The sequence below is a fragment of the Hibiscus syriacus genome, unplaced genomic scaffold (genome assembly GCF_006381635.1).
Source record: "Hibiscus syriacus cultivar Baekdansim isolate YM2019G1 unplaced genomic scaffold, ASM638163v2 tig00110415_pilon, whole genome shotgun sequence".
In the NCBI taxonomy this organism is placed as follows: Eukaryota; Viridiplantae; Streptophyta; class Magnoliopsida; order Malvales; family Malvaceae; genus Hibiscus; species Hibiscus syriacus.
In genome coordinates, this window is record NW_024062729.1 from 1,146,989 (window position 1) to 1,159,506 (window position 12,518).

At 39.0% G+C, this 12,518-nt stretch overlaps 1 protein-coding gene across 1 annotated transcript; it reads left to right on the forward strand.

The window, feature by feature from the left end:
- Positions 1-295: 295 nt before the first annotated feature.
- On the forward strand, positions 296-9,411 carry LOC120124307 (protein TSS-like). Its single transcript, XM_039143017.1, is given in 28 exon segments — positions 296-831; positions 1,068-1,129; positions 1,209-1,301; positions 1,490-1,562; positions 1,644-1,904; positions 1,996-2,060; positions 2,146-2,277; positions 2,431-2,472; positions 2,575-3,099; positions 3,192-3,349; positions 3,477-3,990; positions 4,165-4,227; positions 4,316-4,417; positions 4,505-4,650; positions 4,652-4,823; positions 4,909-5,001; positions 5,093-5,194; positions 5,291-5,395; positions 5,596-5,729; positions 6,092-6,275; positions 6,361-6,492; positions 6,580-6,692; positions 6,831-6,909; positions 6,994-7,051; positions 7,054-7,176; positions 7,179-7,415; positions 7,418-7,805; positions 7,807-9,411. Coding segments are annotated over 28 exon segments (5,376 nt in total). The 5' UTR covers positions 296-761; the 3' UTR covers positions 8,957-9,411.
- The last annotated feature ends 3,107 nt before the right edge of the window (positions 9,412-12,518 follow it).

Sequence of the window (12,518 nt, forward strand, 5' to 3'; positions counted from 1 at the left end):
TAATCCCCTGCCCACCTAATTAGCAGCTTCTGGTGTCCAATCACAGCCTTCCAAAAGTTAGCCATAGAAGACTGCAAACAAGAAAATACAAAACAAGACAAACCGAGAAACAGAGATGATGAGGTTGAGGTGTTGAGGAAGAAATAAGTTGAAGAAAATAAAAAATGAAAGGAGAGGCCTGAAATTTTTAGCCTTTCATTCCACCAATTTGGATTACCTGTTGTGTACAAGGAAAGAAGTTAAGGGCCTCACCTTATCCTATCCACCCCTCTCTCTCTATAAATCTTCTTCAAAACCAACACTTTCACTCAACTCTCTCTCAGTAATATTTCTGGGTTTTTTTTAATTTCTTTGCTTCCATTTGTATCACAAACAAAGGACTCGGAGAGTGGCTTATCTTATCTTATCCATCTCAACTTTCTCTCTTGCCAAACACTATACTACCGCTTTCCTCCCCCCATCTGTATTTTATCTCTCCAATGCTCTCGTTTTACATTGAAAACTAAAGAAGAAAGTTATGTTTCTTCTAGAGTTAAAGTTTGGGTTTTGTTTGTCTTAGTTTTTGGCTAGTGTCAAGCTATCGAAAGTTCAAAACTTTGGCGTGTTTGGACGGAGATTTCTCTCGGGACTTGCGTGCAAAAAGGAAGTAGTCTATTAGTTCAATCTGGGTCATTGTTATTACCGTCAAAGAATTGTTACTCGATTGAAGCAGCCAAAGAATTCGATATCTTTATAAGCAATCCGGGAATTTTGGTGCACGAATGGCTCCCAAGGCAGGCAAGGCGAAAGCAAACAAAGCCAAGGGAGAGAAAAAGAAGAAGGAAGAGAGAGGTAACTCTTTTCTCAGTCTCTCCTTTTTCCTATTGACCATTCTGTTTGGTTGCCGAGAAAACGAAGGAAAATAACCTTATCGTATCATTGTTTATGGTTCAAAACTATTCACTTTTGGACGTTATCTTATCGTGTTATTATCTTTGGTTCAAAACTTTTGCTCCTGGATTCTTGCATTTTAAAATACAAAAAAGGAAAAGTGAAAATCTTATCGGCCCATGATTTTCTGTTTACAGTTTTGCCTTTTGTAATCGAAATCACCGTCGAAACACCTGAAGAATCCCAAGTTACCCTCAAGGTAAAGAAAATTAATTTTTATTATGCATGCGATTTTTGTGAGGTTCACGTTATCTTTTTCTCTTTTACAATTACGGCAGGGAATATCTTCGGACAAGATTTTGGATGTAAGAAAGCTTTTAGTGGTCCACGTTGTGACATGTCATTTGACCAACATCTCCCTGTCTCACGAGGTAAATTTAAATTTAATGGCAACAATTTAATGTCCCTTTCTATTTTGGGAAATGTAAAGTACGCCATTAATGCAGTAGAGCAGAGCAGAGCAGAGCAGCTTTTTACCAGTTCATCAATGGCGGTCACCATTGGCTTTCGTTTTCATTTACTTTACGACGGTGTTTAAGTTTGAGAATTTGTTCCACAGGTACGAGGAAATCAACTTAAGGATTCCGTCGACATTGCCTCGCTTAAACCTTGTCAGATGTCTATCATCCAAGGTTGTCTTGCCAAATTCTGCAGTCACATTTTGGTTTCTTTTAGTTATTCGTTTTTAACTTGGGAAAGAAATTTTTGTGCAGAGGACTACACGGAGGAGCTAGCAGTGGCCCACATCCGACGGCTCCTCGACATAGTCGCCTGCACAACATCCTTCGGTTCGCCGAAATCGGCTGGTGGAACCAGTCCCAAAGACTCGGCTGCCGTCGACAATGGTGGTGAATCTCCCGACAAGGCGAAGGAAAAAGGCGACGCTACGGCGGCGGTTTCGATGTGTCCTCCGCCGCGGCTCGGGCAGTTCTATGATTTCTTCTCCTTCTCTCACCTCACTCCTCCTATACAATGTAATTTCTTTTTATAGCCATGCCTGAACTCAGTTTTTATTCTCCATTTTTCAGAGGTTGAAATTCTTTTCTTGTTAAATTTTTTTTACAGATATTAGAATATCCAATCGTCCATTCCTGGAGGATAAAACGGAAGATGATTTTTTCCAGATTGATGTAAGTGAAAAGTTTAATTTGATGTTCTTTTTGTTTTAAAAAATGTGGGCTAATTGGATTCAGTGGTATCCAACTCAAAATGTAGGTTCGAGTTTGCGGTGGGAAGCCGATGACGTTAGTTGCTTGCCGGAAAGGGTTTTACCCGGCCGGAAAACGGCCACTTCTCTGTCACTCTCTAGTCACACTTCTTCAGCAGATCAGCAGGGTCTTTGATGCTGTAAGTTCCATTGCATCTCCCATAGTACTAAATTGCAGACGAGATTGTGGTGTCGCAGTGACCTTAAAAAACTATGACGATGTTTAACTTCGTCTATGAAGTTCTTTTGGGTATATAATTTCTTCATATTGAGGAACGCTAATCTCCTTGCAGGCATACAAAGCTCTTATGAAAGCTTTCACTGAGCATAATAAAGTACGTAAAGTTTTCGATCAAGTTGCTGCATTTCGATACGAATTAGAACAGATGGTTCGGAACTTACTTTTGTTTTACTTTGTTTTGATCTTTAAAACTCAGTTTGGCAACCTTCCTTACGGTTTTCGGGCCAATACGTGGGTTGTTCCTCCCGTGGTAGCGGATAACCCGTCGGCATTTCCGCCACTTCCGGTGGAAGATGAAAACTGGGGAGGAAATGGAGGCGGACAAGGAAGAGAGGATAAACATGACAATAGGCAATGGGCAAAAGAGTTTGCAATCTTGGCAGCTATGCCTTGCAAGACAGCAGAAGAGAGGCAAATACGAGATAGGAAAGCGTTTCTGCTCCACAGTTTATTTGTCGACGTTGCGGTCTTTAAAGCGATTGCAGCGATCAAGAACATCGTTGAAAGCAATCAGAATGCTTTAAATGATCCTTCTGCTTCGATTTTGCACGAAGCAAAGGTGGGCGACTTGATCATTGAGGTGACAAGAGATGTTCCTGATGCAAGTGTGAAATTAGATTGTAAAAACGAGGGAAGTCGGGTTCTCGGATTGCCACAGGAGGAGCTCGCTCGGAGAAATTTGCTTAAAGGCATAACTGCAGATGAGAGTGTTACTGTCCATGTGAGTGAACCCTTTTTGCTGAATGCTTACTTCAGTGAACTAAGAAAGAGGCTATTCATTTGCTAACTTCACCCCTTTTTTTGGCCTTGTAGGATACTTCTACTTTTGGTGTTATGGTTGTAAGACATTGTGGCTATACAGCTGTAGTAAAAGTTTCGGCCGAGGCAAACTGGGAGGGCAATCCCATTCCTCAAGATATCGACATCGAGGACCAGCTGGAAGGAGGGGCGAACGCTTTAAATGTCAATAGGTCGAGCTCGTCTCATATCCATATCATTGCCGAGTTGTTCTTATTGTAAACACAAAGGGAAATGTGCACACACTTGCTTACACTATAGGGTTGTGAGATATTAATGTCTCTTATAAATACTTTTCAGCTTAAGGATCCTATTGCACAAGCCAACCATACCTGCATCAGCTCAACGATCGCAGAGTACGGATGTCGGGAACTTGCATTCCTCCAGGGCTTCGGTGAGGAAAGTGTTAGAGGAGAGTTTGCAGAAGTTGCAAAACGAACCCTTTAATAACACCAAGTCTATTAGATGGGAGCTGGGGGCATGCTGGGTGCAACATCTTCAAAATCAAGCGTCCGGGAAAAACGATTCCAAGAAAAATGAAGATGTTAAGCCCGAGCCTGCCGTGAAGGGTCTTGGAAAGCAGGGTGCATTGCTGAAGGAAATAAAAAGAAAAACAGATACCAAAGGCGTTAAAAATGAAAAGAATATGGAGGTTTCTCCAGGTAACAGCCCTGATACGAAGAAGAAATCAGAAGCCAGTAACCAGAAGGAACAGGAGAAGCAAGACGAGGAAATGGAAATGATGTGGAAGAAACTGCTTCCCGAAGCGGCATATTCGAGATTAAAAGAATCAGAAACCGGCTTTCACCTCAAGGTTAGTTGCTACTTGCATACATCCACAGAATAATGACAACAAAAGTTTTGATCTATCCATGGGATCATATACATTTAAGCATCTCTATATGATATATCTCGATCTCTCAAATGAAAGAAAAACGCACTGCTTAAAGTTTTTTTGTATTAATATTTATGTTTGTTCATATGCCAGTCCCCGGATGAGTTGATTGAAATGGCACATAAATACTATGCTGATACTGCTCTTCCGAAACTGGTTAGTCCCTTAGCGATTGATGTTTTCTTTTTCTCCAAGATGTTTTAGAACTTAACATATTTGGCTGGTATGACTTCAAATCTTTCAGGTCGCAGATTTTGGCTCCCTAGAACTTTCACCGGTTGACGGAAGGTCTTTGACAGATTTTATGCATACAAGGGGTTTGCAAATGTGTTCCCTGGGGCGTGTGGTAAAAATATTAATGGTTTCGAATGGACCCCCCAAATAATTTCCGATTACTCATATCCCCATCTTTTCCTCTTTCCTATCATCTCAGGTTGAGCTTGCAGACAAGCTGCCTCATGTGCAATCACTCTGTATACATGAAATGGTTGTTCGAGCCTACAAACACGTGTTACAGGCTGTTGTATCTTCGGTCGATAGTATTGACGACTTGGCTGCATCAATAGCGGCGTGTTTAAATATTGTTGGGAACACCATCTGGTGAAAATGGTGCCCAAGACATCATTAATGATGAAAAATCAAAATGGAGATGGGTGGAAACCTTCCTTTCGAAGAGGTTCGGATGGCAGTGGAAATCAGAAAGCTGCCAGGATCTGAGAAAGTTTGCCATTCTCCGTGGCTTGTCCCACAAGGTACAATCATCTTGCCACAGTATGAGGAACGTTAAGATGTATGCTTCTCCCTCTCCACTTTCTAATTGAAATGATAATTTCTCAGGTGGGGCTCGAGGTTGTTCCGAGGGACTATGACATGGATACTCCATCTCCATTTAGGAAGTCTGATATCATAAGCATGGTCCCTGTATACAAGGTGAGTAAATCATTAAATGGAATCCAAAATTGGAAATTAATTGTCTGCAGTCTTGCTTTGGAATTTGTTTGACATTGTTTCTTCCCCCCAGCATGTTGCATGTTCATCTGCAGATGGGCGTACCCTATTGGAGTCATCTAAGACTTCTCTGGATAAAGGTAAATTGGAGGATGCAGTCAACTATGGCACTAAGGTATGATGAAGTATCTCTCTGTATGTTGTCTTAAATATTTTTTTCTTCAGCAATATAAAAAACATCTAAACCGATATTTGACTTTCGATTTTAAAGGCACTTTCGAAACTCGTGTCGGTCTGTGGCCCTTACCATCGGATGACTGCAGGAGCATACAGTCTTTTGGCTGTTGTGCTTTACCATACTGGGGACTTCAATCAGGTATTTTCTTTAACATTTCTATAGTTCTATACATGCATCACATGACCAATTCTTTCTGCATGATTTTCTAAATGACTAAAACTTTTGAGCCTATTGAAATCCATTGACGATCAGTCGAAAGATACAAAAGTTCCAAAATAATAATAATAATAATTCTTTCGATGTTTTGCAGTATTCTGATCTGTTTTGAATTTGTTTAGGCAACAATTTATCAGCAGAAAGCGTTGGATATAAATGAAAGAGAGCTCGGGCTTGATCATCCTGATACGATGAAGAGTTATGGAGACCTTGCTGTCTTCTATTACCGTCTTCAACATACAGAGTTGGCATTGAAGTATGCTTTTACATCTTTCGGATGCATATATTATTTGCTTTATCACCCATTGTTTTTAACTTTGAGGTCAAAAATTAGTCCGATACCTTAATGGAAACCTTCATCGTGATTTCTGTTAAAAGAATGCATGCTATTGGTCGAGAGAAGACAACGAGTTATGCTTAGGTCATGTACTTAACCAGATGATAGGTTGTTTAGGTTATGAATATGTTAAAAGCTGATAGTTGTTTTTCCGATTTATGTTTAGTGCTTTGGAATGCTTATTTTTTTGTGATTCTGTATTGACTTGCATTGTAAGAAACATCATTGACTGAATACTGTATTAGAGTTCAGGCCTAATCTTGTCCTTTTTCTCGTACCAGGTACGTAAATCGTGCGTTGTATCTTCTGCATTTAACAAGCGGGCCATCTCATCCAAATACAGCAGCGACGTATATTAACGTAGCGATGATGGAAGAAGGGTTAGGAAATGTTCATGTTGCTCTTCGATATCTCCATGAGGCCCTCAAGTGCAACCAAAGACTACTCGGAGCTGATCATATACAGGTAAATTATCATATCAACAACCGAGAATGAACTAATCTGCCTGTTATTATGAGGTTAATTTCTAATGTATTTCTGGCTTCAACAGACTGCAGCCAGCTACCATGCCATTGCTATTGCTCTCTCCTTGATGGAAGCTTACTCCTTAAGCGTTCAACACGAACAAACTACGCTACAAATATTGAAGGCAAAACTAGGGTCCGAGGACCTACGTACACAGGTAATTTGATATTTGCTTATCATTAACCCAATTAAATTAGTGATTTACTAGTCCTCATATAATTTGACATTCTCATGTCTTATGAAGGATGCGGCTGCGTGGCTCGAGTATTTTGAATCTAAGGCTTTAGAGCAGCAAGAAGCTGCACGGAATGGTACTCCAAAGCCCGATGCATCGATCTCCAGCAAAGGCCATTTAAGGTACAATCTAGGAGCACAATAAGTTGGGTTCAATCCATGCTTGGTTCAAGGCAATTCAAAAGTTCTGATCTTTACTTGGCTTCACTTTGTGTTTTTGAACCTGAGAATTATTTACAATAGTTTCCTATTTTGTATCAGTGTATCGGACCTTTTGGATTATATAACCCCGGACTCAGATATGAGAGCAAGAGATGCCGAAAAGAAAGCTCGTGCAAAGGTTAGTTGTCTAACTTGTTCTTTTGGTTGGTAAATTATCTTCATTGATGGCATATCTAAACAAAAGTTTTCATTCAATGAGCAGCTAAGGGGCAAACCAGGCCAAAATTGGGAGACAACCTCAGATGAATATCAGAACAATGATTTCCATCACCGACTTCTCCTGCTATGGAGAATTCTAGTGATAAAGAAAACAAGTCCAAAGCTGAATTTGTGGAATCTGGAATTGAGAAAGCTGATTCACTGCAAGCGGATAAGCTGGTGTTGGTTAAAATGTGGACAAAGAACAGGATGATATCTCAGATGAAGGGTGGCAAGAAGCTTTTCCTAAAGGTCGTTCACCTGCAGCTCGTAAGTCTTCTGCTTCAGGGAGGCCAAGTCTAGCCAAACTGAATACAAATTTCATGAATGTTTCCCAATCCTCGAGATATAGGGGAAAGCCTAATAATTTCACTTCTCCGAGAACAAGCCCCAACGAGCCTACTGCTTCGGTTAGACCTATTCCTCCGCTTCCAAAAAGTTTGTTAAAAGTTCAAGCTTCAGTCCAAAGTTAAATAACCCGAGCAGCACAGTTAGTGGGGTGGAGAAACTTGTAAACTCAAAATCATCCCCTGGTAGCCCAGCTGCATCTGAACAAGTTACCAAGCCTACTCAAGTAGTTAATCCAATCAGTGTGCAGGCAGCTGGAAAACTATTCTCCTACAAGGAAGTTGCTTTGGCCCCACCCGGGACGATTGTAAAGGCGGTGGCAGAGCATTTGCCAAAAGGGAATCCTCTTCCAGAACAAAATGCTCAAGCAAACCAAGAGACTGCATCAGATGCCACACCACCAATGGCTGCTAGTGAAGAAGTTCCGAAAGCAATTGGAGACAAAGATTTCTCGGGGAATCGGGGTGAGTGAAACTTTGCTGGAAAAAGGGGGCACTACAGTTGAAGACATAAAAATAGAAGCTAAGACCGTAGAAGTCGAAAGTGGTGCTGAAACCACAAAAAATGAAGCTCATAATGGATCTGCAGACTCGGTTACCGGATCTTTAGACAAATGCCAAGTAACATGCTCCAGCTCAGAACCTTTAGTTATTGTAAATGGACATACATCTCAATTGCCAGTAAACGAGGCCTCTATTATGTCAGGAAAAGTGTTTGATGAAGATTCTCAAGAGCTGCCAGTTGAAGTTAGTGACAAGCAGTTGCTGACTGAAGGAGAAAAGTCGGATGAAGCAGAAACCGATAAAGAAACTTCAAAGAAACTTTCTGCAGCTGCACCCCCATTTAATCCATCGACAATTCCAGTTTTTAGCTCGGTCACAGCTCTAAGTTTCAAGGATCCTGGAGGACTCCTGCCCCCTCCAGTGCATATACCTCCAATGCTTCAAGTCAACTCTGCCCGTAGATCGCCTCATCAATCTGCAACATCTAGAGTTCCATATGGACCTAGGCTCTCTGGAGGTTATAACAGATCCGGAAATCGTGTTCCACGAAACAAGTCTAGCTACTACAGCGCTGAACATTCCGGAGAAGGAAATCACTACAGCCCTCCGAGAATAATGAACCCACATGCAGCTGAATTTGTACCTGGCCAACCTTGGGTGGTTCCTAATGGCTACCCTGTCTCTCCAAATGGATTTTTGGCTTCCACAAATGGTTATCCCATGCCACCAATGACATCAAATGGTATCCTTGTGACTCAAAACGGATTTCTGACAACCCCTATAGGATCACTAGAATCACCGGCTGTTGTAAGTGTTGACATTGGAGCCGAAACCAACAGTGAAGCGGTACTAGCGGAGCAGACTCCGGAGATTTCCACTGTGGAAGTCGAAGGAGAAAATCAATCAAGTGCACAGCAGCCATCGAAAGATCAATCGTTAGACAATGAAAACAAGCTTCCTGAAAATGAAGGAAAGCCTGCAGATGTGGTTCCTCTGACCGGTAGTGTTATTGCAGGAAAAGAAGCTTGCAGTGAAATCCAAGTTGATGCGAAATCGAGCAAATGCTGGGGAGATTACAGCGACGGTGAAGCAGAGATTGTCGAGGTTACAAGTTGAAGACGACAAGATTATTTTCGGATACTGAATGATTTGTCCAAAGGGTAGAAATAAACAGTGTAGAGCCAGTAGAGAAAGGGCAACAATGAGGAAGTTTATCCTGCCAAGTACGGGACATGTTTGACAGTAAAGTATTCAAAGCGAGGCGGTTCGAACACTTTGCGATACAGTTTGATTTTGCAACACAAGGAGGCTGGCTGACAGACTGGTATGCAGAATGCACGTACCATGACTATTTTCCGTTGAGTAATTCGTTGATGACTAGTATTTTTTGCTCTCTCCATTACCCAAATTTTTTGTTATTTTCCTGCCATAAGTTTTATTGGATGTCAATGGAGACATGAAACAATGGAATGTGTGTACCTTTCTACGGCAATAATTTCTTGTAAACTAGACTATAATAAGGCCTTCGGTCTTCTTTCCTGTAAACATAATGCAGTAGCAGTATTCTGTTTTCGGCTTTCTGGTATTGAATTACATGTATTCCAGGGAACAATGAAGTCGATGATGTTCATCATGTTCTTGGGATTGAAAGCGATGATACATCAACTTTTTTTCAACTCATGAAAAACGTGCTTCATCCGTTGTACTTTCCATTTAAACCATTTAGTTGCTGGTCGAGCGTGCCAGGTAGAATAAAGACACATTCTATCAATCGTGTCTGTCATGTGTGATATGTTCGATCAACAAAAGATGTCATTTGAGGAATTGGTAAATTACAAATTTCGTAATTGAATTTTATTCTCTCTCTTATTTTACTCACTTTATTTTTTTTTCAATTTTCTCACCGAACTTAATACATTGGGTTTTTTTGGTCACTCAGCCGTTAAATAGTTAATGATGTTAGAAGGGGTTGTTATATAGATGCAAAAAGGCATCGTTTTAGATTTTTTCTTTAAAATGATGTCGTTTTTAAAACGTTAACGATTTAAAAGTGACCAAAATAGGAGAAAGAATAAAGTTCAGTGACCAAAAAACTCTATCTATTAAGTTCAGTGAATAAATTGAAAACTTTTAAAGTTCGGTAAGCAAAATAAGAAAGTAAAATTTAGTGATGAAATTTGTAATTTACCCGGAATTAATCAAAAGATCAACAAAAGTATAAAAATAGATTTTTCTTTAATTTTAAAGATTATAGGGTAAATTACATTGTTCCTCACTAAACTTTATTCTCTCTGTTATTTTGTTCACCAACTTTTATTTTTTTCTATTTTGTTCACTGAACTTTGACATTGCTAATGTTTTGGTCACCCCGCCGTTAAATAATTAACGGTGTTTTGACATGGCACTTGACATCAAAACGACGTTTTTAAAAAATTAAATTTATACGTAAACACGTCATTTTGCATCTATATAAAAATATAAAATTTCCTTCATTTCCCCCTCTTTCCTTCTCTTCTTCTTCTTCTTCTTCTTCTATTTTCTCTCAACATGGTAGAACTCCAATCATCGTTCGTCATGGTTGACCACCACATCTGCCACCATCGGTTGCTATTGATAGTGGCTAATAAGCCCCAAAATTTTCCACTAAACTCGTTTTTTTCCTCTCTTGAACGCAAATTGAGTGTCCATTTAACTTAAAAACCACTTAAATTTCACGGATCTAATGTTGAATATTTCAATTTTTTTGTTTTTTTTATCTTTATCATTCCTCGTTGAACCGTCGTTCTCCCTCCTCTCGCGTCCCCTCTTTTTCTATATTCTCGGTTTTTCCCCATTTTGCTTTTACTGCATTTTTGCTTTCTCGTTAATGGGATTTTGCTTTGATATTTCAATGTTTTATTTATAGATATTATGATTTTGCATAGAATTTAGTGGGTAAAAGTGTTGTTTACGTACAAAGGGTGTTTTTCGATGGCAAAAAAAATAGACAACGGAGGCTTCGATTGAGATAGACAATGACGGTGGGGTGGGGTGGGGTTGTAATTTAGGATTAGGGTTTAGAAATAAATTTTAAGAATTTTTATCTTATTTTAAATATTATATGTCATAATTAAATATTAATAATACATATATATCATTATATATTAATAAAAAAATCCATATCATCCAGCTGTTACAAGCTTAACGGTCGAGTGATCAACATAATTTAATCTGTAAAGTCCAATTAACAAAATAGAAAAATTGAAAGTTGATGAGCAAAATAAGCGAGAGAGTAAAGTTCAATGAAGAACGATGTAATTTACCCAAGATTATATATATAATAGCGAAACTATCAAAGCAGAACCAAAAAAGCACACCACAAAATATTATTACCACAACCAGTGATGGTGTCACTAGGAGAAGTGTTCAAAAGAGACTCGCCTCCTCAACGTAGCGTAGCTCGACTTATCGATGTGTCACCAGGAAGAAGCTACCACAGCATATGATATGGATGTTGAAAAAAATTTGATAATTTTGGAGGTTTGAATGAGAAATTAATCCAAACGTTGTTGAGGAAAATGTGAAATCAATTGTTAGTTCGTAAATGTGCAGACGTGATGATGTGGGTAACGTGAATGTTCAAACCGGTCTAACTCTTTGTGGGCTTGCAGATATTTTAACTCAAATGTGAGATATTTCCCTCAAAATAGAGAATATATTTTCAAAATTTGTTTTTGAATTAAAAGAATAAACATTAAAAGGTTCATTTAATCAAAAACAGTAATTTTGGAAATTGCTTAATTGTTTGATTCTCATTAATGTTTCATTAGGTCAAAAATTTTCAATTGTTCAAAATGTGAATTCTCTATAAATACGTGTTAACTTACTAGGTTAAACACAATTCAAAACAACTCAAAAATCAATTCAAAAGAATTTTTTTCTCTAGTTTTTTGTGATAGATGAAGACAAGATATAGTTCGTGATCTCAGCAGTTGTGCTACAGTGCGCTGATCATCTCGTTGTTGTATCTTGGGAGACAGACGACTAAAGATCTCGAGTACCAAGGAGTGGCCGAAAATCTGTCTTAAAGAAACTGTGTAATTGCAGACTTCAACTCGTTTCCAATCGGTTGTTTTGTTTTCAATCACGTGTTTGTTTTTATACTATTTTTTTGAGTATTTAATAAGATTTCTCATTTTACTTTTATTTATATCGTCTCGGATTGTTATACCTCTAACCATGATTGTTATAGAGTACTAAACCCTGATATTATGGACACTACTACTTCAATAGCAACAGTACCAAACACTGATCAAGAACTTGATCTAAGCTTCTTCAACAACAACCAGCAGCCACGAGGATCCTTTCTATCTTACCTGCTATAGACATTTGTATTTGACTAATATAATTGTTTTTTCCCCTATCAATGAGAATCATAATCATTGAATCTTTACGTATTCACTCTTGGAAGGGAAACCCTAAGAAGGAAGCTTTTGTGAAGGAATAGAAGAGAAGAAATAAAACAAAAACGTGAGATTTATTTCATTCATCCAAAAAAACCATAAAAGAAAATCTTACGTTCCTACCGAGAGTTGATCACAGGTAGCTAGATTCAAAGCCCAGAGTGGTAACCACTACACCAAAGAACCAATCGCTGTACTTGTATTCTCATTACTCTTACTGTTTTTCTTTTCTAATT